Genomic DNA, 26,053 nt, shown 5'->3' with positions numbered 1-26,053 from the left:
TGAAGTCATCACATGGCCTCCATTCTATTCTGGATGATTAACACAGGATAGCTAATAGCCTGATGGATACTAAAATAAAATCCTGGAGTGCACTTAGCCTCCTACACACGAGTCAGCCATTTTACCCATGCAATTCAGCAACACTGACATTTCCTACACAAAAAAATTCCCATCTAAATAAGTACATCATTCCTGATCCCAAGGGAGCTCACCAATGAAACTTTCTGTTACCTGACTTTGTTTACGGCAAGCCAGAGTTTAGAATCTAAAGCAAGATGTTAGAAACAGCAAGTTTTGGTTTTGCCCATAATTATTAACAGGAAAACTTCAAACTCAAAATTTCTTACCTGATTTCTACCAATCACTAACTGAGCAGACACTTTCCTGGAAGGGGCTCTGGCTGTTCTCAGGTGTTCAGAGCTGCCCCTAAATGAGGGAAATCTTACTTCCACAGCAAGTGGAGCCACTTGTCACTGAGGGGAGGGTAACACACATTAGTTACACTGCCACTGCAAAATCCATCTGGCAAGAGGGAATGTCAAACCATTACTGACCCACCATTTGGGCAGTTCCATGGATACATTTAGAACCACCATGAAAGAAACTCTAGATTATCTAGAGACTTAAGAATTCAGTACCATGTCCTTACAGGTGTTGAATACTGTACAAGGTCAGGTTTCACAGCAGCAGACTCCCAGGAGAACAGCCACATCAGAATCCTTCTAGCCTGAGAGTGATCAGCACCATTCTGAAGAACAGCTTTTCCCTTTATAGCATCCCAGATTTCAGCAACCCACTGGTTGAGGATTATGAATTTTCATCAGTTGCAGTGCTCTGCAAAAAACACTCCCAAACCTATCTACCTGTAACATGAAAGTAATCCCAGGATAACTGACCAACAATTAGCTTCAGGAAAAACACACTGAAAAAAAAAAAAATCTGTCCATAGCATCCCTTCTGCTCAGCTACAATTTTAGAAGCTCAACTACTTAAAACTACTGTAGCAATAATCCTGACAATGAAACACTATTCCTGCAGATTGATGCAGTCACGTTGCACCTTCCTCTTCCACATGTGTTGCTTTTTTCCAGAAGGTTACCAGGTAAGTTATTGTTATTTTTGGAGACCTACAATAAATGAAAATAGCCAGTTAGTTCAAGAAGCTTAGTTGCTCCCCCAGAGCTTTACAACCACCCACACACTAAAGAAAAAGGATAATTACCCACACTTCACACCTACTCCACTCTTTTCCTTCTGGGGAACACTCAAGACACTGATTTCTAACAGCTTTCTGCTCAGGGCTGTCACCTCTCCAATCAAACAGCACGGCTTTGGTATGAAGCAAATGCTCCAGTATTGTCAAATTTTACATCTGTTCCATTTCCTCTGTTTTAAGCTATAAAACCTCTCAAACCCCAGAAATGTCTCAAAAGGGAACAAGACAGGGTTGAACGTCTTTACCACACTCTCAGACAGGACAACTTAGGGCAGCTTAATTCCCCACTGAGGAGCCTTTGCTACTGTGTTCTATTAGGCATGAAGAAATCTTACTGATCACTCATCCTATTTCAACATTTTACTTTGCTTCCATCAATCACCAGATTCCATCAGCTTGAAGAGTTTAAATGCACCATACTGTTCTCCAGCACAGAATGTTTTCTGGAAGGATGTCACCAAACACAGTAGGAAAGAAACCACAATAAGCAACACAAGTCAATCTTTATTGAAAACTGAAGTATTAATACATAACAATTCTTGTTACAATAAACGTGCTTTTAAGAATTTAAACTTGAGCTCATCTACTCATTGAATTGCATAAAAAATAAAAAAGTATGAATTTTCACAATTGAACTGGCTCAGAATGGAATCTCCACTCTTTGTGTTGATGCGATAGTTCAATGCAGGAGTGAGTGATGCCTTAAAACTTATTCTGGAAGACAACATTGACCTAAACTTAAAAAAAAAGTACCAATACAACTGTTCCTAAGACAGTTTTAAAAAAAGTCATAAAAAGGAAACCTGTGTCTATTTCATAACAAACATGGAGAACTATTACTGGGGCCTCTTGTACTTCCATTGCATGCACTCACTTTTTTAGATCTTAAGACAGGAGGGCAGCCAATAATAGCATTACAATTAAAAAAAACCCACTAACAAATCCCTTCTACTTAAAACAAGTCTGTACAGCAGCCAGCTAAAAAAGCTTTCCCAGTTTGCCTGCTAAGTGCCCAAAAGTCACAATCAGTTTAGAAAAGTCATGTTCATTTTCTTGATGTTGAAACTTCAGGGCCCATAAATTGTCCTGATGTAAAAGTCACAAATGGACCCTTACTACATGTGAAATTCAGATGTTTCAGTGTTATATGCAACCTGCACAAGAAAAGGTTTCTTGTTCCCACTGTTCCTCTTCCCTCTCTGGTGCCTACAGGACACCTTGCCTGCCCTCAGCACCCTGGGCAGAGGCTCCAGACTGCCCAGAGTCCTCCCAGCAGATGGGAACCAGCTCAGCTCTGGGCCAGCCCTGCACAAAATGCCCGACCCTGCTGCAGGTGCTCCTGCCCTCTGGCATTTCACCTCCTCGTGTGAGGGGCTCTGCAGGAAGCCTAGAGCTGACACAACACAGGATTAGAAACTGACACTTCTTAATGAGAACATGAGTGAGCTGAAATGGCCACGGCCGTGTCTTTTACAGCCTTGCCAAAGGCTGGCTCACAGGGCTGAGGAACCTGGGCTGAGCTGGGGCAGAGTGGGGCTGTGTCCTAAGGAGCACTGCACAAACACAGCCCAGGCAGCCGCGGAGCAGGCACAGCCACAGGCTCTGTGCCATGCCTCCAGCTCCTGCTGGAGCATCACTATTGCTCACGTTCCTAAGATGGGAGCTTTCACACACAGAGGAGTTACCACCCCTGGCATGAGTTTGACCCTAGAGTTAGGTGGTGGTGTCAGACTGACGTGCTTACCTATTTGAGCAAACCCGAATGAACAGTGTGGAACACTGTGCTGAAGCACTGGGGAGTGATTCCAAGTCAATGCTCTTGCCTCACTAGCCAAGGAGCAGTGAAGGCAGGACACTCCACGGAGAGCAGCCCATGCTGAGTACCCTGGTGCACAGCTCTGTACCATCAGCTCTCCTGACACCAGCCAGACACGGTGGCACTGAGGGGTGGTGGTTTCCTTCTGTTGTTTGGTTAGCTTTATCAGTGGATGGAGCGATACAAGGAAGAAAGAAAATAAAGGACTTGATCACCTACAGCTGCATCTAAGCATTTAACTTGCATAGTACACTCAAAATGAAGCTTTCTTGAGCAGCATTCCTGCGTGTCTCCTAGAAACTCCAAACAGGAGAGGGTGACAACAAGCACAAGCAACATCTAGCAGTAGGTTGTTTCTTTTCCTTCCTGGTGTTTAGTTAACCACCACCACACTGACTAGGGCTATGTGGTTTTGGTACCAATTATTAGCCATTTTTCTTTCGCTGCTGCTACATTTAAAAGACATCTTCATCAGCTGTTACTGACATAGGGAATACCTTGGTTTTTAAAAAATACTTTATCTAGACGCAACACTTGAAATTTGAATTTTAAAAAAAATTTCTTGGACTTCTCTTTGTTATTGCTGCAACAGTTATTTTCAGTTCCAGGTTTATAGTAGTATTTTTTTTTTAATCATATAAAGCTGCCATAAAAGTTTTCTTTTTTTAAAGAGAAGCTTGATCTGAAATGTCTCTACTGCACTAGCTCTTTTAATTTGCTGAGGAGCTTTAGTGCAAACACATACTGCACTTTCATTTATAAAGGAATTCTAAATAGGGAATGTTATATAAAAAGCAGGAGAGAATGTTTCGTAAGACCCTCACTGTGTAAACGCCTATTTAATGATGTACAGTTTCCCCCACTGCAGTTTTATATCCATGCTTTCTACTATTTGCAACAAAATACCACTGAGATAGTTATATATACACATATTCCCCCTTCCCCTGCACTGTGCTTTTGGTTACTTTTCAGAAGAACTCCTGGAGACAAGCTCCAGCCTCCCAGTAGGATCAGAATCGCTCAGGACTGGAAGGTGCAGTACCTTTGAAAAAGGTACAGTTTCTCCCTCGTGGATGAATCCCATAATGCAACTTAGGAAAAAAAGTGCTCAAGTAAGTGAGACCGCCTAAGCGTTATGGAATACTACACGGAGACCAATTCCAAGATGACATTTAGGAATCTGAAGTTAGAGCAAATATACAGGAAGTTATATTCATTCCTTAACTATTTCTCTATTGCAGCATTCACGCAAGTTCTCTCCTATGACTTTAGTTCATGGTGATGAGACAGAAGACAGCAAGACTTCCAGCCTGGCCCTCACAGCTCCTCCCCAACACAGCTCTGCTCCAGCCCTCAGCTCCTGGTCAGAACCACAGAACCACGCTCAGAACGAGCGCCCTGCGCTGGTGCTCACTGTGCTCTGCCACACCTGACTGATCACAGCTGCAAATCTAACACACACACATGGAATTGTTACAAGACTGAACAAAGCAGTACACATTCAACTAAGTTTGTCTTGGATCATTTTCTGCTCCATATAAAAACATATGGAAATCCCTAAGCTGCAGTAAGTGCTCATGAGTAAGGTTGAAAGTACTCATTCCAACAACATAGTTATGTTCAAGGCATTAGAAATAAGGGGGCCATCCACTGACAGTGATTCATGCAAAATAAACCTAAACTTTATTAAAAAAAAAAAAAGGGTACAAAATACAGAGAGTGCTTACTGTAAAAAATAAAGTTACTGAAGGCTCTAACCACCAGTGGGGTATGAAGGTACACAAGCCTCTCACCAGGGCAGAGTACTGGGATGGCAGCACTAAATCAGAACTGATGCTACCCCAAATCAGCTGCCAAACCTGTACAGGAGCAGAACACCCCAAAACAAAGCATAACTAAGATACACAACTTCAAAAGATTTAATTCTGAATGGAAGTTAACCTACAGAACAAGACAGCCTGATATACCTCTGTGTAAATGCTTAAAAGGGAACAACATTTTATATCCATTTACTGCATAATTTATTGCAGGCAGAATGTATTAAAAAAAAATTGCATCTTTCTGGAATTGTAAATCAAGCAGGTTTAAGAAGAACCTCGGATTTAATGTGCAATATTCAAATTTAAAAATTTAAAATCTCCCCCATAACAATTTTGGTATACAAATGGGTTCCAAGGCTAGCCCTTTATCCCCACAGCATTTGCTTTGAGGTACTTTAAAAATTGAAGTTGCAAGAAAGAATATCACAAATGACTCATTGCAATGAAATGCTAATCTGCAGTCGAGTCTTGTTTTACGTGCTTCCAAGTGCAATTTAGGAAGTAAAAAAAAAAAAAGAAAATACTAAGAAAACACATCAAATGGCTGTAACCAACAAATGGCTCCTACTTCAATTACAATTATTTTCATGAAAAAAAACCCCAAAATGAAACTGCTATTTAAACCCTCTATACTCTGGCAGCCCTACTACAGAGTATCCATAGTCCATACTGCAAGTAGATAATAAGGAAATTGTGTTAAAATGATTTGTTCCCCTTTAACATACTCATCAGGCACACAAGCTTTCCTCAGAATAACATGCAGCTGAACTCTGTTGCAGAAAGCCCTTGCACTTCCTAAGTTTCTGGAAAGCAAGCTGGATCAACTGCACATATGTTTTCAACTGACTACAACATTCTTTAGGAAAAACAGCACAAATTTGCTCAACTGAGAACTAAAAGGAAGTGTTTTTCTATGAGTCTGTGTGGCAGTCTCACTTTGACACATCTTGCAGATAGTACTGGATAGAAATCTCCCCAGGACATGCTATTCATTCTGCAGGTGATACCACCTCCTACTATTCCTAAGAGCCAGTTTTGCCTCGAGGAAGTTTGCCTTATTTACTGGCACACACAGCATTACCTTCGTCATTTAATTCTGATCCTTAAGAACATCTGTATAACACTGATTCCATACAATGAAAATGAAAAGGTATGAAGTAAACTAATGGTGTGCGGGATGTCTACAGCTTGTCTGACTCATTTTCCAGTCACTCCAATTTATTAGTTGAATTTGAAAAGAACACATCACTTAAACAAAAATATGCCCCTTTTAAACTGGCAACTCCATCAACCTGAAACAGGCTGAAGCACTCATCTAATGTATGTTATGGCATTCTAGAAAGAAACTCACTTTCATGATTCTACCTTGTCAGACCCTGCATACATTACAACAGTGCATTAGTGATACAAGTTGTAAAATACTTCTCGGTTCCTTTGGATTTGCATATGATGGTTTTTGCATCAGTCACTGCAGGTAGATTGAGCAAGCTTTGTTTTTGTGTTTTAACATGCATTCAACTAGATATGGATCAGAATAAATTTATACTCCCTTTTTATCATTATAATTAGCTAAAAAATTGCAAGACAGTCCACAAAACAGGATTTGCTTTAAGACTAACTGCTGGAGTTCCAAGATGTAAGATATGCAGCACTGGAAAATCTTCAGTGATCAGGAATTAGTAGTGTTTAGCCAAGTGTTGAAAGCATTCAGAAGGAAAGTCCTGGTTGGAGGCATGAGGGCTTCAGCACCAACTTTTAAACCTCAATTTCTTGATTGCATATCTCCCATCTTTAAACCTACATTAAGAAGGAGAAAAGAGTGGGAAATACTCTCAATTAGGTGAAATACTGTTTGAGTGTGGCAGAACACACTAACATTGCATGCACCACATACACCAACAAATGCCAAGTATTAAATAATGTTGCCCTAGCAGTTATCCTGCCACATTTTGACATAAGAACACACTACATGGACTTGCTCTGGTCATATCCAGTCCAGCTTTCTGTCAGCACCACCATGGTTTTTAAAGTAGAAGATGGAATATTGAGAAGGTATTTCATCCTAAATTTAATTACCAGCAGTCATGTGTTTATTAGCAGCATAATTTTCACTTCTTGTGTTTGTGTAGTGTGAGACTCTTGGTTAAAATACTTCATGAGAAGCATTTCAGATCTGCAGACAGCTGTGTACCATCACAGCAAAATGAGAAATGGCTGCTACATTACTAACTCAAAGGGAATAGGCACCTGCAATCTCAGAACCCTGTACTTCTAACTGCTCAAACAGAAATCCAGAAAAAGTTAAAACAAAGTTCACTTTTGTCATAAACTAAATGGACTAAAAGCGAAAATTTCAAGTTCAGTAGGTCTGACTAGTCTCTAATTCAAATGAAGCTGTTTCCAACTCATGCTAAAAATAAATGAACTAGAAATGAAGTGGGTACCACGAAAACATTAGTCCTCGTGTCAGTTTGACACAGATTACAGCCCCAAAATCTACCCCACTTTACAGCAGATTTCAAAATGAAACTCCTTTTCTTGAAACACATGATCTAAATTTTGGTTCACACTAAAAATGCTTTTTCCATGCTGACTGCATGAAGTATGATACTTATCTGGAACAGAGTGAATATATGAAATTATCTCAAGGTTATCTGTTTCAGCAGCTTGTGACAAATATTCACCCTCTGAGCAAGGCAAAACACCTTGCCTACATATTTAGCCAATCACAAATAATTTGACTACCAAGTCAAATACATTCAATTCAGGAATCACAGTACTGCTGAATTTAACAATTACCAATAATTCCAAATTACTGCATATATTTAATTCCAGATGTATTTTAGTATGGCCAACTTAGGGCATATTTGACAATCATGCATCATGAAAATGATTCATGACTTGTGAAGACACAGACCACTCAAAAAACCCCAGCAGGATTTTTGAGTATTCCTGCTCAATTAGATTACTGCAGAAGCACCCCCTCATTGCAAAATGTCCCCCAGAGAACCTGAAATGCTGTTGTTTGTAATAAAGATTAACTGCTTCCAATGCAACTTACACTGACTGCCAGGATGATCACCACTGTGGGGGCACATAACTATAGGTTGGTGTTCCTGGAGCCCGATACGTGGGCATAGTAACTGGATGAGGGGCTACTGGAGTTGGGGAATGAGTTGTCAACAAAGTACCTGGAAGGAAGAGAACAGTTTTTCAGTAAGCAAAAATTCTACTAGAGAGGAGGGAAAAAAAGGAGAGGGGAGAAAAATCTAAGTAATTTTAAAGACAATTACAATTACAACTTACTCATTGCCAAAATTACCATTATTGTTTTGCATTCCAGTCCCAATCTTCTTCAAACCTTTATGCTGAGGGCCACTTTAGCCCAGTGGATGTTTAGGCCAATGCATACAAAGATATTCACTAGTCAAAAATAGCTCTAGCAGAAACTCTGCAACATAAGCAACTCTCCCCACAGCAGGCTTTACATGCCATTAAGAACACTGATGGTAGAGATAACTTAAATGATAAATAAGAATAAATTTGCATTATTACAGATACAGAGCTTTCCTCACAAAGCTCTTTTAGCTCAGTTTGTGACACCTAACTCCTTTAGTTTTGAAGTTTCTCAAATTAAATTATAACTTTGATAGGATACAAACCAGAATCTCAAAACAAACTTCTGGCTCTTGTTTATTAGATTTTTAAATTAGCATCCCTTGAGTGAATGTGGAGTTTTCTTGGTGACTTAACACCCAGCAAATAACAAAGCATGACACCCCCTCAGCAAACAATCAGAGATGACACTGAATTATTGATTAAACACCATTCTCTCCAAAAGATTGTGCCAATATGAAGGACACATCCCCAGCCATTTCCCATGACAAAGAGGATCTGCAGGTAGTACAAACACATGAAGTGTTCTATCTCAAGACAAGGAAGGCCTGTGATATGAGGGGTGAGCTCAGAACATGGCATTTTCCTCAGCTCTAAGAGGCTGCTGCTTTCAATTGGCACAGAGAAATGGAGTGGGAAGAGGAAGTCACACTCTCGACACTGGTATGAGAAACAAAGGGTGCAAGACTAAGGGACATTCTATACAGATATGAAGAAAAACTGCTGAATCCATAATACTAACTCTGAAAAGAGGATGTGGTATCTCCATCCTTAGAGGTGATCAATGCACTGCTGAACAAGAACAAACCCTGACCTAGCTGGACTCGCTCAGAAGTGCACTGAGTGCTGTGTCCAGCCTCAAGTGCTGTGCCCAGCTCTGGGCCCTCAGTTTGTGAAGGACCTTGGGACACTGAGCACATCCAGAGGAGGCAGCAAGCCTGGAGAGGGGCTGGGAACACAAACCCTGAGAGGAACCCCTGAGGGAGCTGGGGGTGCTCAGCCTGGAGAAAAGGAGACTCAGGGGTGCCCTCATCACTCTGCACAGCTCCTGAGAGGTGCCTGTGCTCAGCTGGGGCTGGGCTCTGTCTCCAGGCAGCACTGACAGAACCAGAGGACACAGCCTCAAGCTGTGCCAAGGGAAATACAGGCTGGATATTAGGAAAAAGTTTTTTACAGAAAAAGTGATAAAGTTCTGGATGGTCTGCCCAGGGAGGTGGTGGAGTCACCATCCCTGGATATGTTAAAAAAACCTGGATGTGGCAATGGGTGCCAGGGTTTAGCTGAGGTGTTGGGGCATGGGTTGGACTTGATGATCTTGAAGGCTACTTCCAACCATTGTGGGAATTCTGTGAAGACACACGACCTGCACAAGTCCTTCTGAACTGACATTTGTACGATTTTATCAAGTGCACCTGTGGCATCACATTTTGTAAGGAAGCTGTGCTCCCCCCTGGGCTCAAAGGAGAGCTCCACTGAGCAGAAGCCCTGGTGTGAGTGCACCCACCTGCTGACATTGCCATGGTGGTCCCAGCCACCATGCCCATGGTGACCCCGTTCCCTCGGGGCGGCGGGATCGGAGCAGGGTACATGGTTGCTGGCATTCCATTGGGCTGCACGACTGTGGTGTGGTGGATTACGTGGGGTGGTGCTGCATACAAAGGCTGTGTGTAGTAAGTGCCTTGCTGTTGGAGAAAAAACAGTGTGTGAAGTAAATACAGTGTATCTGCTGGGGAAGATAAATGAGAGCTTCTTTCACAAATGCATCATAAAAATATAAGTATTACTCTAAATGCAATGAATTTACAGAGCAGAAGCTGAAACATTTACTGTAACTATTACAATTGTGTTTCACTTGCAATTTAACATTTTATCCCTTTTTAAGGCATTTAGGATAACAGGTGAAGTAGGGATCTTAGTAGATGCTGACTCTGTCTTCAACAATAAGGGCTCATGCGTCATTCATTCCCTTCCTTTTGATCCCTTTCATATATTAATCCATGACAGAACTTCTCATTATTTCACAACTTTTTATTCAGTTGCTTTCAGTAAAACAATACAATGTTTTTTGGCAAATTCAAGCACACTAAGCAGACTGAATAAAACTTGTTACATGCTTATTAATCCTCTTCAGCTACTGTTTACGTGCCAGGTGAGTTGGCACTACACAAAGAAGGCCAACTTTTCTCTAAAATATCATATTTACTGAAGTGTCCTAATTCTATCCTTTGTAATAGTTTTCAACAGCTTCCCTACAGTGTGCGACTTGGTAAATCCAAGTGAAATTACAACAGAAACTGTGTAACAAAAATTATGACAATTTTTACAAAAAAACCCCCAGGATACTGGTAGTTATAGGATCCAGCAGGTTCTCATAACTGCTGAATTTAGTGTCTCTTCAAAGAGTGAACACATTACCAGTAAGTGCTGAGTAACTGTCAGGCAACAGAGGATGTCAAATTGAGCACACACTAAATCATTGTATTAGAAATTCTTACTGCAGGTAGCTAAAAATTCTCCCAATGCCCAAAGAAATGAATGAGACGAGAAGCTAAGAGTTCACAGAGACATTACAGAGACCACAGAGGTGCCCACAGAGGCACTGTACCTGTGCATACGGGTTCTGCTGGGGGTAGGCACTTCGGACTGGGTACACAGCAGTCTGGTAGGGGTTGGGTGATGACGAGTAGGGCGGCACTGCCCCACTGGTGGGTGAACAGGACACTTTGTACGGGGTGCCCGGCGTGTAACCTGAAACAAAGCACACCTGCATTCAAACACCCAGAGCACGCTGCTCCCCAAAGGCAGGTGCAATGATTTTCACATTCCCCAACTCCATAAGCTTCATGGGAGCACTTCATTTAGTCCCAATATTCAGGCACAAGGTCTATCATCAGCCTAACACCAGCAGCAGCCTGGAAATAGTATTTGGTTGTGTCAACTGAGCATGAAAAGGTAACATCACTTTATAACAAGTGTATACTTGCACCATTTATTTTTCAAGTCTATGGATATGGGGCAACAAGTGCATTTTCATAATAACACATTAAATACCAGGATTTGGCATATTAGGCAGCACCCCTACATAGTGGGACTTGGCACATGTGTCAGTCAGTTCTTCACACACCCCCAAATCATACTGGCAAAACACAGTAACAGTCAACTAACCTGTAAGAGATTATACAGCACAAGAGTAAGAATTTCAAAAGCCAGAATTATCTAAAATCCTCATGATGGATTTTCAGAGAGCCGAGACAAATCCTGCAACCTCTACTTCAACTTACCTTTATTTCTATTTATTTTCTGAACTGGCTAAAATAAACATGAAATGCTGTACTTTTAAAACACAAACACTGCAAAGTTCAGTGCAACTGCAAATTCAACCTGGAAGGCACTTAGATCCTTACATCTTCTTTTTGAGTATTATACAAGTAGACATATCCTTAAACATAATTTAAGAATTGTTTTTATACTACAGTAAGACTTCAGATGCCATAAGAATGTGGTTGGCATTCCTATTACAAGGTCCACAAAATCAGCCTGCCTTTGTAAATATTTGGAACTGTGGAATTTTTAGAGGGATAACTGCTGGTTCATAGTGCCCAAAGACAGCTTTTCCATAATTTCTCCAGCCCTCATCAGACAAGGTCTCAGGGTCAGAACAAGGGCTTTAAGAGGCATGGAGGAGATTGTCATATACTGATATATATCTCTATCTATATATAATGTTGATATATATATTTTCTACAATATATCTAATGTTTCTGCATGCTGCACTCCCAAGGTTATTCCATGGCCAGAGTGGGAATATGAACCCCTCAGCAGCAGCATCCAACAGCTTTAACATTCAGGGTAGCACACAACAGGCATGACCAAGTCTGGAGAAAGCATCAAAGCTCTTGCCTGTGCTGCTGTGAAAAGATCTTGAATCTTGTGCAGGTCTACCACACTGGGAGACACAACATCCACAGGTACAATTTGTAGTTAGCTGGAACTGAATAAACTAGTACCAGGGCAGTGCAAGAAAGAACAGACACTTGGTAATTACAGGAAAAAAAAAAAAAAAAAAAAAGAAAAAGAAAAAAAGAGAGAGCATCAGAGTAGAGATTAGATTGATTTTAAAAACTGTCAGGAATGGGCTGACTTCAATACAGAGAACAGATCTGAAGTTGTATACCAGAGAGAATTTGTAGCATTTGTGCTGTCAAAAATCAGTCTGTGCAAACAGCATGATGACACATGACCTTCATTCTTCTTGAAGAAGTCTGGGCTTCTTTGCAATTTCCTGACACCCTTCAAACTAAAAGTTGCCTAGCTAACAAAGAAATAGGTTGACTGTTTCTTTTTAATAGAATTTTTACCTTTAAAAAAGGTAAAAGCACTTACTCTGAACTCCTGCTTTTAGAGATCCTAAGTATTTCACAGATCCAGCATGCTGAGGAGGTAACTTCTATTAGTATGGGGAGCTATTTGTGGTGAAAACCCCAGCTACAAAATGCTGAACATGAAGAATCACTACAGCCACGTCCTCAGTGAAGCCCACTTTCATTCTAATAACCCACTGATGCAGCTGCACAGGCAATTTCTCTTTCATTCTTGCAGAGTGGTAAATCTGCACAAGAGGTATTCTGCCATTGCATTCATTTTTTCTTCTTCATAACATGGAACAAAGACCTTAACAGTAAATGACAGGAGAAGTCAAAACCACAGTAATTTAAGACAGGTACCTGTAAAAAAGCACCCTCTTGTAACAGCAGTGGCACAGCACATTCAAATACTGCTGTGCAATATGAATTTACAAAAGCTTTGATTCTACAAACAAGCAGTTACATCAGAAAGGTTAAAAAAAGATATAAAAACATCCCAGCTGTTAGGAGAAAGTACCCCAAATTGTTATCTGCCTGAATTAGAGGTCTGTACATTTTGAACTTTTGTTCACAGCTTGAAGAGCAGCTAAAAATGAAAGCTATTCTTAGTTCTGAAATAAAAGTGTACTTCCTATTCAACAGCAATAAAGACTAACAGTACTAGTTTTTAAAAATTTAATGACATTCAATGACAATACATGATTTTTATGCATCTTTATTGCTTTTTCTTAGACCTGAAAAGGTTATTTCTTTGACTTCAGTATACAGCATGAGATATATTCCAAGATTAATCAATGCAAACTAATATTACAACATAACTAAGTCTAACAGGTCAAGAATCTTTGCCAGAATTCCCATGATTTGTTAAATTGATTCCATGCAGCTTATCCTCAGCTTCCTGCAGCAGGATTTGCAAACTGCAACCTGTACTAAGACTGGAGCTACCTTCAGTTACCTGCTCCTAGGATCAAAGCCTACAGCTCCTCCTTAGCACAGCTGCAGGATAAATGCAGGGCAGCACAGAGGGCAGTGAAACTGAAGGGCCTGACAGCAATAAAGCCAATAATAAAAGCCCCCGTGGGGCTCTGCCACCCGAGCTGAGAGCTCCACCCTGATGGGAACTGCTCTCCCTTGAACATGGCTCTTGGGGTAAGTCCTGGAGCAATCCCGTGCAGATGCAAGCTGGCATCCCCAGATATGATACTGCTGGCACAGTGGCAATACCCAGCCATGGGGCTTTTTTTTTTTTTTTTTTTTTTTTTGGCACCTTTACTGGAACCTCTAACATTAATCTGTCTCCTTACTTTGAATTCAAGGCCAAAAACAAGACAAAGTGTGAGTCTGCACTCACTCTGCCTCTAAGCAGCAAACTGAACAGTGACAGAATCCCACACAGTTTCAAGGAAAGCTACACACTTGTAACAGGTGCTGCAGGCAAACATTTTAGATGAGTCTTTTGTCTCAGTAATTGCTGCCACACCCTGAAGAGTCTCCTGGCAGTTAATGAAGTCCATCCATTACGAACACTGAACTTCAATACCAAGCAAGCTTCCACAGCATAAGGTTCCCAATTTCAAGCAGTATCCTTTCCTACTGCCATGAATTACACAAGGGCATTCAGGGACAAACTTGGTTATGTGCCACATGTAGCTCTGGAAAACTGGCATGATACATGGAAGTGGAAGAGTTCTGAGGATGCCCAGCTCTGCACTACCAAAGCAATGTAAGGAATTCCTTTCTATACAAAATAACCATAGGGAGAATACTGTTGTATCAGCATGTTCCTGCTTTAAGTGGAAATTAAACACTTCTGTTTTGTTTCAAGGATTAGCACATTAAAATCATGTTCTACTAGTGAAAGCAGAACTACACAAAAATAACTTTGGTGAATGCCTTGTTCTTCATGTCTGTTTTCCCACCCCCCCTTTTCCTAGGCTCATCCCATTCCCTTCCTTAAGTGACACACATGAAAGTGCAGTAACCTAAGTCCTTGCCCTGTATCCACAGTAGTGAATCAGCTTTACCCAGCAACCAGGCTTTCCAGACCATCAGCTTGTGCAAAACAATCCTAAGGGCAGAGAGAAGCCAGCAAGATGAACTTGGAAAGATGCAATTTAAGAAAGGGATAAAAAAGAAAAATTTTGAGGATAATACAGAGAAATAAAACAGGAATCTGGAAATGACCAGAAGGATGCAAAGCAAGCAGAGCCATGAAGGAAGCAGTGAAGAGAAATGCAATGCAAATCTCAAGGATCATCTGGGAATACAGAAAAAACAGCTAAAACCACAGCTGTTCCCTTCTTGAAAGGTGCATGTAGTGTGACTTAAGATTATAATATTTTTAATTTATCAGATTATTCCTTATGAGTCATGTTCAAGGTAATATAAAACTTATCCTACAGTACAAGTATTGTTGTGAACCCCTACAGCTTTTCCTCATTCTTGCTTCTAACCACTTGCAAAGGTCAGGATCCTGCTGAGAACCCAATTCCACGTACCTGTTTGGAAGGTAGGATTTGCTCCAGGATACATGTTGGGGGAATAGGCAGGAGCAGCCGCTGCATAGCCCATTGGGAAGCCAGCTAGGAGAGAGAACACACCACAGTTATCTTCTAGACTGACTTTACTCTCAAAGTTCTCATTGCACATGCTTTAACTGAGGCAAGCAAACAGCCTTCAATCACACCTCCTCACATAAAACACTGCAATCCTCCTCTCCCAAGCCCCCTGAAGATGAATGCTAAGTGAAGAGAACAGCTATGGTTTCACAGGTCCATTCTCTCTTACACCCCCCTTCCAGCCATCTCCACTGGCCAAGTAACTCTTAAGTAAGTTGCAAAACCAAGTTTTGTGTAACTGTCCTGCACTCCTCCCCCTGGTGTGACATACAAATAATGCCTTAAGATTTTAGCTTTTGTGTTTTTCATGTATTTGTAATCCTGCAATTATTTATTTTCTAACTCTAAGCTCCATATAGAGTATTAGCTACTGTCTTCACATTTTGGTCAGACACAACAATTCCTCTCCAGGCCTAGGAATCAAAGACACTTCCCAAGACATGTAAACAAAACTGAGTTTGGGGGAGCAAACTGGGGGTAAAATGACTTCATTACCTGAAGCTGTAATTGAAGATTAACCCTCAATATGCAAATGGACCAAACTTACGAAAGTGTGAAAACCTGTGAGCCATGGTCCATTTTTGGGTGTAGCCCCTGGGGAGGGGGGGGGCTTCATCTGCTCTTAATGTACCTGAAGGCCCTTCAATAAATAGAACTGCTTTTTATTCCCTTAACAGTCTGGCTTCTGTTACTAGGTAGCCCCCCTAAAAGGCATCACATACAGTACTTATCTGAATGGACTTTTTCACAGAAATAAATCTCTAGAAGTTAGAGTGACTCTGACTCTCCAGATCAGAGGTATCTCAAGTAGAAAGTACAAAGCAGTAGCAGCCCAAACTGCTTACTGAATCTCACACATATTTGCTACTACACTGGGTATCAAACAAGCTCCCCAGTTTCAGACACACACTGTGACAGCAGTAATGAGTGATTCACAGAGGTACTGGAAAAATGACAGTGAAACACTTCTGCATCAGAGAACACTGTGATATACTCCTGTGTAAGGCACAACACAGCATTAGCAAAAGCTTGTTACCTGAAAAACACAAAGCTTGCTCAGATTAAGTGAGATTTCTGAATTAATCATAGCTATTAGTTTTCCCAAGAACCTATTTACATCATTCAAATCTGTAAAACCAAGTAATGCCTGTATTCAGAAAGATGCAGTTACTACCTCATTCTGCTCTCTACTTATAAAGATTTCAGCTCCTTCAGAAAAAAAGGCAATTAATACTTGCATACCCACTGTCAAACTCAGAGTTTAGTTTTAAACTGCTGCTCAAATTTGAAGGGTTTTTATGAATCCCAGAGTCCTCAGCAATTACTCCCACCAATAAGAATTACTTAGCTCAGGACTAGATATGCTAACCCAGTTTTGTAAAGCACTCTGTAAACATATCAAGTGACATACACTTGGCACTACTATTAGGTGGTCAGCATGGAGAAGACTAAGAAAAGCCTTAAGCTTAAAAATCAGAGTTAAAAATAACATCTCCAACATCTCATAACAACTTATCAGAGTGTAAATAGCTCTTCAGTTTTCAAACTCACAAGCTGCTGGTGGAAAGCCTCAGTACAGCTTAACCTTGCTCACACACACTACACATCTGCAACAATGTGTGTGGGAAACATTTCCAGTCCTTTCTGTCCTTCTTCACAGCTTTAGCTTCACTGAGGAGCACTGAGCTACTCAAGAAACAGGTCATTTGTGGAAAATGTAACTACAACAAGCAGAAGTTTTAGCTTCTACAAGGAACTTCAATCCATATGAGAACATTTGAATATTGATTTCTTGCTGCTGTCAAACTATCCAACAGCCTAAAATAGGTGTAGTATAATATAAACAGTTATTAAATATGCAACAGCTTTAGAAACACATTGCCTTTCAGTAATGCATTCCACCTACTGCTGGGTTCCTCACTTTCTATCACCATGCAACCCATGCAAATGCAATGATCAGGAATGGAGAATCTGCAGCTTTTAAATTAGGAGAAGCAAAGAAGAGGGACTTAGTCATGCAATATTTAAAAAAAAAAAAAAAGCTAAAATGCAAGTCTACTTTTCATTTTAGAGAATGTGCTTTGTATTTATCCCACAACCTTAAAGCCTGGACCAGGCAGCTCAGCAAACTTTCTAATGGTGTAACACATTATTGACTAAGCTGAATTTAAGGATCACAATTGCATGAGCTGATCAACTGACTGCTGCAAGGGAGAATTCTGAGTAACCACATTGCAGCATGACAGTTTAAGGCACTTCTGCAACAATTCTATTTCAATTCCATATATTTTGGTTATGCAGACTGGCAAATATAAAGTATTTACATCATTTATATAGTTTAGTATATATAAGAGTAGAATAAAAGATTAGACATTGTAATGTTGTTTAAACTGCTATTTACGAATCTACAACAGTATTTTTTCCTAAATAAATTAAGGTACAACTTGGTTTATAGACAAAGGGCTCAATACAATACGTAGAGGCTTATAAATACAAATCAGAACCTGGTTAATACAAATTTGAGTTAAGAAAATGAAATGAGCTAAAGATATGAAGTTATATTCAAATAATCCATAATAATCCATAATAATCTTGACAGCATGCATAAGAAAGGCTGGAAAAAGCAATCTATTATAAATATAGAAATAACTGTCCATACATTATATTAATTAGTAAGCCTCTGCTGCTTGCCTTATTATAAGATTACTACAGCTTTTGTAACTCAGAGAGTAAAACCATCATGCAGGACTTATGGTTACATAGTGTCAGCTTTACAATTTATTACTGCACCATTCCAGTCACTCAACAGACCTAAAAACATTTAAACACATTTTGTGTTTCCCTTATAAATACTGTAGAAATCAAGGAAGGTACACTAGTTTGAGGAATATGAAAAGCAAAAAATAAAATTAAAATGCTTTTGAGACAATCAAGCCAATGAACAGAATTCATTCATGCACGACTATTTAGAAGGAGGAACAAAGAAAAGTAGAACAGGAAAACAAATTCTAGGGCATTACCCAAGGTGAAAAACAGATTTAAGAATGGTAAATACCAGTAGAAAAATATAGTACAGTTACCAAGAATATAAACAGTAGCAGCACAGAATAATTTCTGCCTCTCAACACAGACACCAACTAAATCACAAAACTGCCTCCCTGTAAAAGCTAAAGAAGTTTGACTTCTTATGAAATACAAAGCTGAGCAGAAAAGACCCTGCAGCCTCCCAGGATGGAAACTCCCTTCTGTCAGAGATAACAGAAAAAAAAGACAGCATCAAGACATGCTGCTTGAAATGTCTCCCAGAGGCACAGAGGCTTCTCTTCAGCCTTCCTGGAAAGTTCTGTCCAAATCTAATTTTGCCTCATCCGACTTTTAGGCTATAGAGACATCAGAAATGAAGCCTCCTTGCACATACATTAGGAGATAGGCGGGGAAACCTAATGAAAAACTCTTAAGTCAACGAGAAGCAGATAAAACAAGAAATTAAATGTACTTCTGTTTCAAAAACATTTTTGGCCATTTTCTTGGTGCCACCTTTGATGCCATGCTTTGGGCAGTCAGAGAACAGACAGCATGAACAAGAATTAGAGGATAGAAAGGTTAACAGTGCCAGTCAACTGGCAGCAGAAATAGATTGCCTCCTCTTCTTGCAGGGCGTAATTATTAGAACTCCTAAAATAAGCTGCATTGGAAGAGATACTGAAGTTAGAAATATAACAGAAGAAATAACATCACTCTTGAAATGTCACTTTTTAAATTCAAAAGCAACCTCATCCCAATCCCAAAACAGATTTACATGAAGGCATTCATAAGTGACTATTCCATCTTGACCATGAGCAAAGAGGAGTGTAACCAAAACTTGTCAGAAAACAGAGCTGCTTACCTGGATAACCAATTCCTTTGGCATTTGCATAGGGAACCCCAGAAGATCCAGGGCTATACACAGGATTCATGATTTCAGTAACTGAATCAGGAAATAAAAAGAAAACCAGTATTTACTTAAGTATAGGGAAAGCTTGAACTCTCAACAACTAATGCAAAACTGGAAACAAGGAAACATATTGGAAGAAGATGTAACAAATGAAAAAGCAGCAATTCCACTACTTCTCAACATGAAAGCTGGAGCTACAGGCAGGAAAGAATCACTGCAGGAAGAAGTTTCAAAGCATCCCAACCCTCAATCAGCCAGAGAATGTCTCAGGAATGAAACATTCCCTGTTGTGGAGCACGCTTTCAAAATATTTCCACAGCCCAGAGCTCCCCCGTGTGATCCAAACCCACTGCAGGGGTTCTCCTGTGCTGGACTTCTCTCCTCCTGCCACCTGCCAATCACTCAGCACCTCCCCACCATTTATCAATCACTCAGCACCTCTCTACCATTTATCAATCACTCACCATCTCTCTGCCATCTACCAACCTTGCTTTCTTCCCAGCTCTTTCCTGAAGCCTCTAGCCAAGGGATGCAAATAAATACTCATGGTCTATTCTTACTGGCACTTGGAGCCTGGCATCCCAGTCCTTTACTACAAACATTCAACTACTACAGAAGCAAGTGGCAAAAGACTGTGCATTCAGCCAGCCAGCCCACACCTCTGTCTTTGTTTACTTCCTGCCAAGTTCTTCAGAGCCTATGACAAACTGACAGTCTTGTCCAGTCATTTCTGAATGATGCACTCACACAAAAACCAGGCTCCTACGGCCAGCATCACCCACAGGAATAAAACCAAATCCTGTTTTAAAAAGAACCTTGTATGCAAACACCAAGGAAAAGAAAACTGCATTGAAGATGCTTCTCAAGTGCCTCATACAGGAATGCTGTTCGCAACAACTATTCCAGTATTTTAGGAAAAAATCTTCATATTTAAAGCTCAGTATCTTCAATCATCTGATTTTCTGTATATATAGGTAGATAGATATACACAGATCTCCCACTTCACAGGGGAGGTTTACATTGGGTATGTGAATAAGGTTCTTCCCCCACAGCGTGGTGGGGACTGAACAGGCTCCCCAGGGCAGTGCTCAGAGCACCAAGCCTGACCCAGCTCGAGGAATGTTTGGCCAATACTCCCAGGACATGGTGGAATTCTTAGGGTGCTGTGCAGGGCCAGGAGCTGGACTGATTGTCCCTGTGTATCCTTTCCAGCTCAGGACATTCAATGATTCTGCCTGCAAGCACCCAAGACAGAAAGGCACTCTATGAAACCAGATTTTCTTATTAACTGCTAATAGCTGACACTTGAACTTCCTCTGCTACATCTCGAGATGCTGCCTAACTCAAACCAACTGGATGTTAAGCAGTTAAACACAGTTTAAGGAAATTTTGTAAATAAAATTTATGAAACAAGGAAGTTTAATTACACACACACTACCTTAGTTCCAGAATATGTTATGGCAGGAATCCAAGTGGAGTTTATCAGTATAGCTGCACTGATAAACCCAGGGTAAGTGACTCTATAAAGCATAAATAGTTTGCTTTTTAAAGGAGCACTAAAACCAGCTCTGTGCCAAGAGAATTAGCAGCACCTGGTACACAACAGATATAAAACTGCCATTTGTGCAAAATTAGGAATCAGTAAAGTGCTGTCAGAAAGTTTATAATCAGGTTTCATAAAACACTCCAAGTCAACGTAAGATAATTACAAGATTCATCGGTTTCTTGGGCTTCCTCCTCTCACTTTCCCACAATTCTAACAGAGAATTGCCTTTTTTGTTCAGATCCATACGTGATTACGCATCAAGAAAACAGAATCCACTGAGTTACAAACCAAACAAGCTGCCATTTACATCATTTAGGATGAATAAAGTTCCCCAGAGCAGCATGTTTTAATCACCTGACCCACATCTAGAGCCATTTGAAACAAATCTCTGTGAAAATGTTCTATAGCAAGCTATACTTCAAGAATAAAAGAAGTGCTTATAGTGCTATATATAGTGCTTAAAGTGCTATATTCCACTGAAGCCCTGTGGAGTTTTAGCAGCATTAACTCTATGCCACAATCAACAGGTGTATTTTGCAGGACCAACATTTTCTTTTAGCAAGGCTGCTCTTTTCTCCCATAGTTTGTTCAGTGTATCCTTCTCCCTCAAGTATAACTCTCACTTACTTGAAAACTTTCAATCTGTTCCCTTTATATCTCCCTGCACTTTCTTCTCATGTGCATTTCTGCTTCTCTTTCAATGTTGATTGTCACATTTTGTCTCTAAATTTACAAAATCCTTAGGGGCCCAAGCTCCACTTCTGTTTCAGCATTTCCCATTTTTGGGGTTAAAGCCTTAAGGAGATGGATAAACCTTTCCACTCAAATAACACAGTGCTCTCCCACACCCTCATATCCCACAAATGCACTGCTCCTCCTTGCAGTCCCTGCAGCAATTAGGAGAAAAGACTCTGGAACCGTCTCTGAATGGCAGTGAACAAAAAGAACTGTCAGGTAGAAAATCAGTAAGGGCCTTCTGTGAATATTTAGGCAAAATACACACAAAAAAAATTCCAACTATTAGAAATATCAGTAGACAAGGACTGGAGAACAACACGGACATACACTATGGGAGATGGCTTAAAGAGAAGTCATGCAAAAATGAAGAGGTAGAGGAAATGGATAGAAAATGTCAGACAACACAGACCTGATCTCAAAGGAAGTACAGACTGACAGAGAGGAACTCCACTTAAGTAAGGGGGGAAAAACCCCTAATGACACTGGTAGCCTCAAGCTGTTCACTTCCACTACAAATGAATCCATGCTTCCAACTTCACATGTGTACACACACACAAATTAATTCAGCTTTGGTGGGACAGGGATGTACTTTCACCACTGACAGACAAGTCAGAGCCACCAGCCTACACAAAGTGCTCACAGTCTGCAATGCAGACTAAATGTCAGACCACTTCTAATTAAAAATAATTCTTTTCAGGTCTTCTCTGAAAGACCCAACATGTGTAAGTATAATTATGTAGTATTACCCAGTGGTTGCAATCATCCCACTCTTACCGTAATTGTACTTGGAAGGGCATCTGTTATACTGAGATGTGGAACCTTGCAGTCCACTTCCCTGGAATGCTCCAAGTCCACATCAAACACTAGGGAGGATTGGTATAAAGGCAACCTAAAGAATCTTTAGTGGAGTCTTTCAACTGCTTTGTTGGCATTCCCTCCAAAGCATTCTCATGTTAATGAATATGCAAATAAGTGTCTACAGTGCATCATCTGTATATAAATTGCACAGAGCTAACTGTATACGAATTACCCTTTCAGCTGAAATGAAGGCAATCATACTTATTAAAGATGCTCTGATTAAAGAGTGCACAAGGATGCTGAGAAGATCAAACCTTCACCTTTCACTCTTGCTAAAGCCAGGCAATCAAACTCAGTTTCCATCAGGCCTGTTAGATCTCACCTTGGTGCAGAGACCAGGACAACCATCTTCCTCTAAACCCAGGTTTTGGGAAGCTGAGCACAAAGGCCAACCACTGCTAATGCTGACCAGTTGGATCTCTTTTGCACAGCTTTTCCTGATACACTCAGGACAAGCATGCTTCTAGGAAACTCTGCTTTTAAAAATCATTTCACAGAGATGAATGTAAGAACACACAGATCAATGCAAACACTGTGAGACAAACTGCACATTCCTTTGCAACACATGCGTTTTCTCTCTTTCAAACACATGTATTTTCTTTCTTTGCAACACACGTATTTTCTTCAGAATAAGATCTACCAAATGCCATTTAATGCTCTTTTGATGACAATTCCATCACAAGAGCTGGGGAGGAATCTCCAAGTACCTTGGCTGAAGCACACTACTGTGGCCCAGCAATGCTTTCCTTCTAGGATCTTAAGCAGACTCACACACACCAAGTCACTGCAGTGTTTAACATCGATCCATTCTGGAACACTTTCAGAATGTCATTTGCCGTGAAATTGTACAAATGACCCAATTTGCACTTGCTAAGTTACTTACCATCTTAATAACACTCTACATTTTACCCGTTTGACTTCCAGTCAAAGCATAATACAAGTAAAATACATAAGTGCCTGGTAACGTAAAAGAAGTAATTTCCACTGCTAAGTAACAAAGAAAATAGTTCACGACACTTCAGCTCTTCAAATAACTGACAATTAAAGTCTCAGTTACACTATGTTCTGTTAAACCTTCAGCCACCAAACAGGCCATTTGATGCAAATCCAAGGCCAAATAACAGGCACTTTTCTCAAAATCAGTTAAAAAAGGGGGGCTTATATTATAAAGACCAAGACAAGGCATCCCATGCTGTACTGGTACCGGCAGGCAGTACTTAATTCTATTCATCCAAAGACCTCAGAAATAGTCACTGAATTTTCCCAGGAAGGAGGGGAAGCCTGTTCAGGTGAGGGCAGGGGTTTATGGCAGCCCAGGACTGCAGGCAGCTGGAATCAGTGCTCACAGAAGTGCCATGCAGCTGGCACGCAATCCCTGCACTGGGACCCCTCACCAGGCTAGGGCAGATAAACTGGCTGCCACGATTCTGGGCTCTGCTGGAGGAATTTTGGATAAAGGATTGCTAGTTTCCATCTATCAGCTTGAGAGAACGGAGACACATCCCCAAATGGCCAAGACCAGTTCCAGTGCAAGGAAGGGAGCAGGACTGGACAGTGACAGGACAGACTGAGGCTGCAGAACCACAGCCTAGAAAAGGACAGTTAACAACTCTGCTCAAAGCTCACACATAAAGTGAAACACAAAGCTGCAACTCTCATTCCCATGCAAGCCTTCCTCCCCTGCTTGAGTTACAAGACGTCACAGAGAAAAAATAAGACACCTGCAAGCACTCTATGTTTTGTGTGCAGGCCTTCTTTTTTCCTAAGGCTAAAACAGGGATGGAGCAGTTTAGGCTTTTTAATCCTTTCTAGTGAATACAACTCTTACCTGCAAGCCTGATCTAACAAGGGTTTGTTAGGGTTTTTTCCTACATAAAGAACACCTACATTAACACCAACACTACTTGTACTCAGTGTCAGTAAGGATGGAGACAACGTGATTAGATGTGAAAGACTCAACAGTTTCATATGTCATTCACACAAAGAAAACCTACACTAAAAACATAACACGACGATCCTGCTTGTGGTCCAACTTTATTTGTACATTGTAGCATTGCTCTAGTCTTCAAGACATCCCAGAACATTACCAAACATATCCTTCTTCTCTTCAAAAAAAAAAAAAAAAAAAAAAAAAACCCTTACAACTTATGGAAGCATTAAACAAACTGCACAGTATTTCTCAAAGTCTACAATTTCTGTTGTTGCTACGGCACAAGGGGACAGAAGTTGCCAGCTCCAATCCCTGCATCTCCTGTATAGCTTTGAATTTGTGGGTATTATTCTCTCAAATAAGTCCTCAAATCACCAAGTCCTTACTGTAAGAATCACAGAAGCCTGTCTATTGCCAAATTTAGGGGAAGTTCATCAACTGTGAGAAACAGAGAAATCAAACTGGAAGAGTACAGCTTCACTACACGAAGGAATTATATTTAAAACTTGTATTTAGCCCCGGAGCTCTACTTCTTCCTAAAATCGTATAAAACGTTTTTTCATTAAACTAATTTTCAATTTATTCCCTATTATTTTCTGAAATAACATGAAACTGTCGGAGACCACAACGAACACAGAATTTCCAAAAGCCTCCCGAGCCCTCCTCCGTTCGAAGCTCAGAGTTAAAAGTGTGTAATTCCCACCCCAAACGCGCAGGAAAGGCTGCGTTCCACCAGCGTGGAACTTTTATGACACTGACAATTACACATCTTGCAGCAAAATCGCATCGGAGCAGACAGAAAGTCTGCTCGCAGGAGGGAACATGCACACTGCGATTCAACATTCAAGAACAAATCACGCTTCACAGAGGAATGTAAAAAACCCACAGATCGATGCAAACACTGTGAGACAAACTGCGCATTCCTTTGCAGCACATGTACTTTCCTACTCCTGATTTCCACAGCCGTGCAGACACGCTATCAGAATAAGATCTACCGAATGCCATTCTGCCCCGGGAGCTGGCTGGCTGCCCTCATCGAACCCCTGACTTTTTACCTTTCTCGCAACACTGATTTCACCATTCGGCTGCTGTTTCTACGGCTCCAAACGATGCACAAAAGCACCGCAAGCCCCGTTTGCACCTCCCCCCTCGCTGCCTCACCGGGGAGCACGGAGCTGGGGTCGCTGCCCGCAGCTCACAAAGGTACCGGGCACACACGGCCCCCGCACGGCTCCCGCCGCAGCCGCCGTGCGGGGAGCGGGCCGGCCGGAGCCCTCATGACGACACGCCGCATTCCCACCAAGTTCGCAGCCGGACGATGCTGCGCTGCCGCCTGCGCCCGGCCCCGCCGTGCCCCGAGCGCGGCCCGGGGAGGCCGCGGGCCCTGCGCAGGTACCTGTTACGGCCGGAGCCAGTTCCCCTCGGCCGGCCGGGCCGCGGCGCGGCGGGGCCGGGGCCCGCACCTGTCCCCACGGCACGGGACGGGACGGGAGGGGGCGGCCGCTCCGCGCCGGCCGCACCGCACAACTGCGCACCGACCGCCCTGACGTCACTTCCGCCCGGCCGGGGAGGGGCGGCGGTCACGTGCGCGGAAGGCGCGGGCACGTGACGGCGCGGCGCCATGGCGGGCGGGGCCAGCGCGGCCCGGCCCCTCAGCGGGGCTCGGCCCCTCAGCGGGGCTGTCCGCAGTGCCGTGACCGCCGTGCGGCTGCAGGGTGCTGCGCTGAAAAGTAAAGAGGTTAGCGAAGTGGTTGAACTGCTCGGTTCAGTGTCCCAGGGAGCCTTAATGGCCTGCTGCGTAATTCCACTGAAGCACC

The 26,053-nt window shown here is 41.6% G+C and overlaps 1 protein-coding gene across 2 annotated transcripts; it reads right to left on the bottom strand.

The window, feature by feature from the left end:
• Positions 1-1,702: 1,702 nt before the first annotated feature.
• FAM168B (family with sequence similarity 168 member B) lies at positions 1,703-25,690 on the bottom strand. 2 transcript variants are annotated; one of them, XM_041486809.1, is made up of 7 exons: positions 25,633-25,676; positions 19,117-19,197; positions 15,111-15,194; positions 10,854-10,996; positions 9,753-9,930; positions 7,914-8,043; positions 1,703-6,649 (listed from the first exon to the last, which is right to left on the bottom strand). In XM_041486809.1, exons 2-6 carry the CDS (start codon positions 19,184-19,186, stop codon positions 7,931-7,933), a joined length of 588 nt encoding a protein of 195 aa, XP_041342743.1. In that variant the 5' UTR covers positions 19,187-19,197; positions 25,633-25,676; the 3' UTR covers positions 1,703-6,649; positions 7,914-7,930. The 2 variants fall into 2 exon arrangements, with proteins under 2 accessions (XP_041342743.1, XP_041342744.1); XM_041486810.1 differs by lacking the exon at positions 7,914-8,043 and having other exon boundaries at positions 25,633-25,690.
• Positions 25,691-26,053: the final 363 nt, after the last annotated feature.

The sequence above is a fragment of the Pyrgilauda ruficollis genome, unplaced genomic scaffold (assembly GCF_017590135.1).
Source record: "Pyrgilauda ruficollis isolate IOZ18807 unplaced genomic scaffold, ASM1759013v1 scaffold79, whole genome shotgun sequence".
NCBI lineage: Eukaryota > Metazoa > Chordata > Aves > Passeriformes > Passeridae > Pyrgilauda > Pyrgilauda ruficollis.
This window is presented reverse-complemented; position numbering and strand designations above follow the sequence as displayed.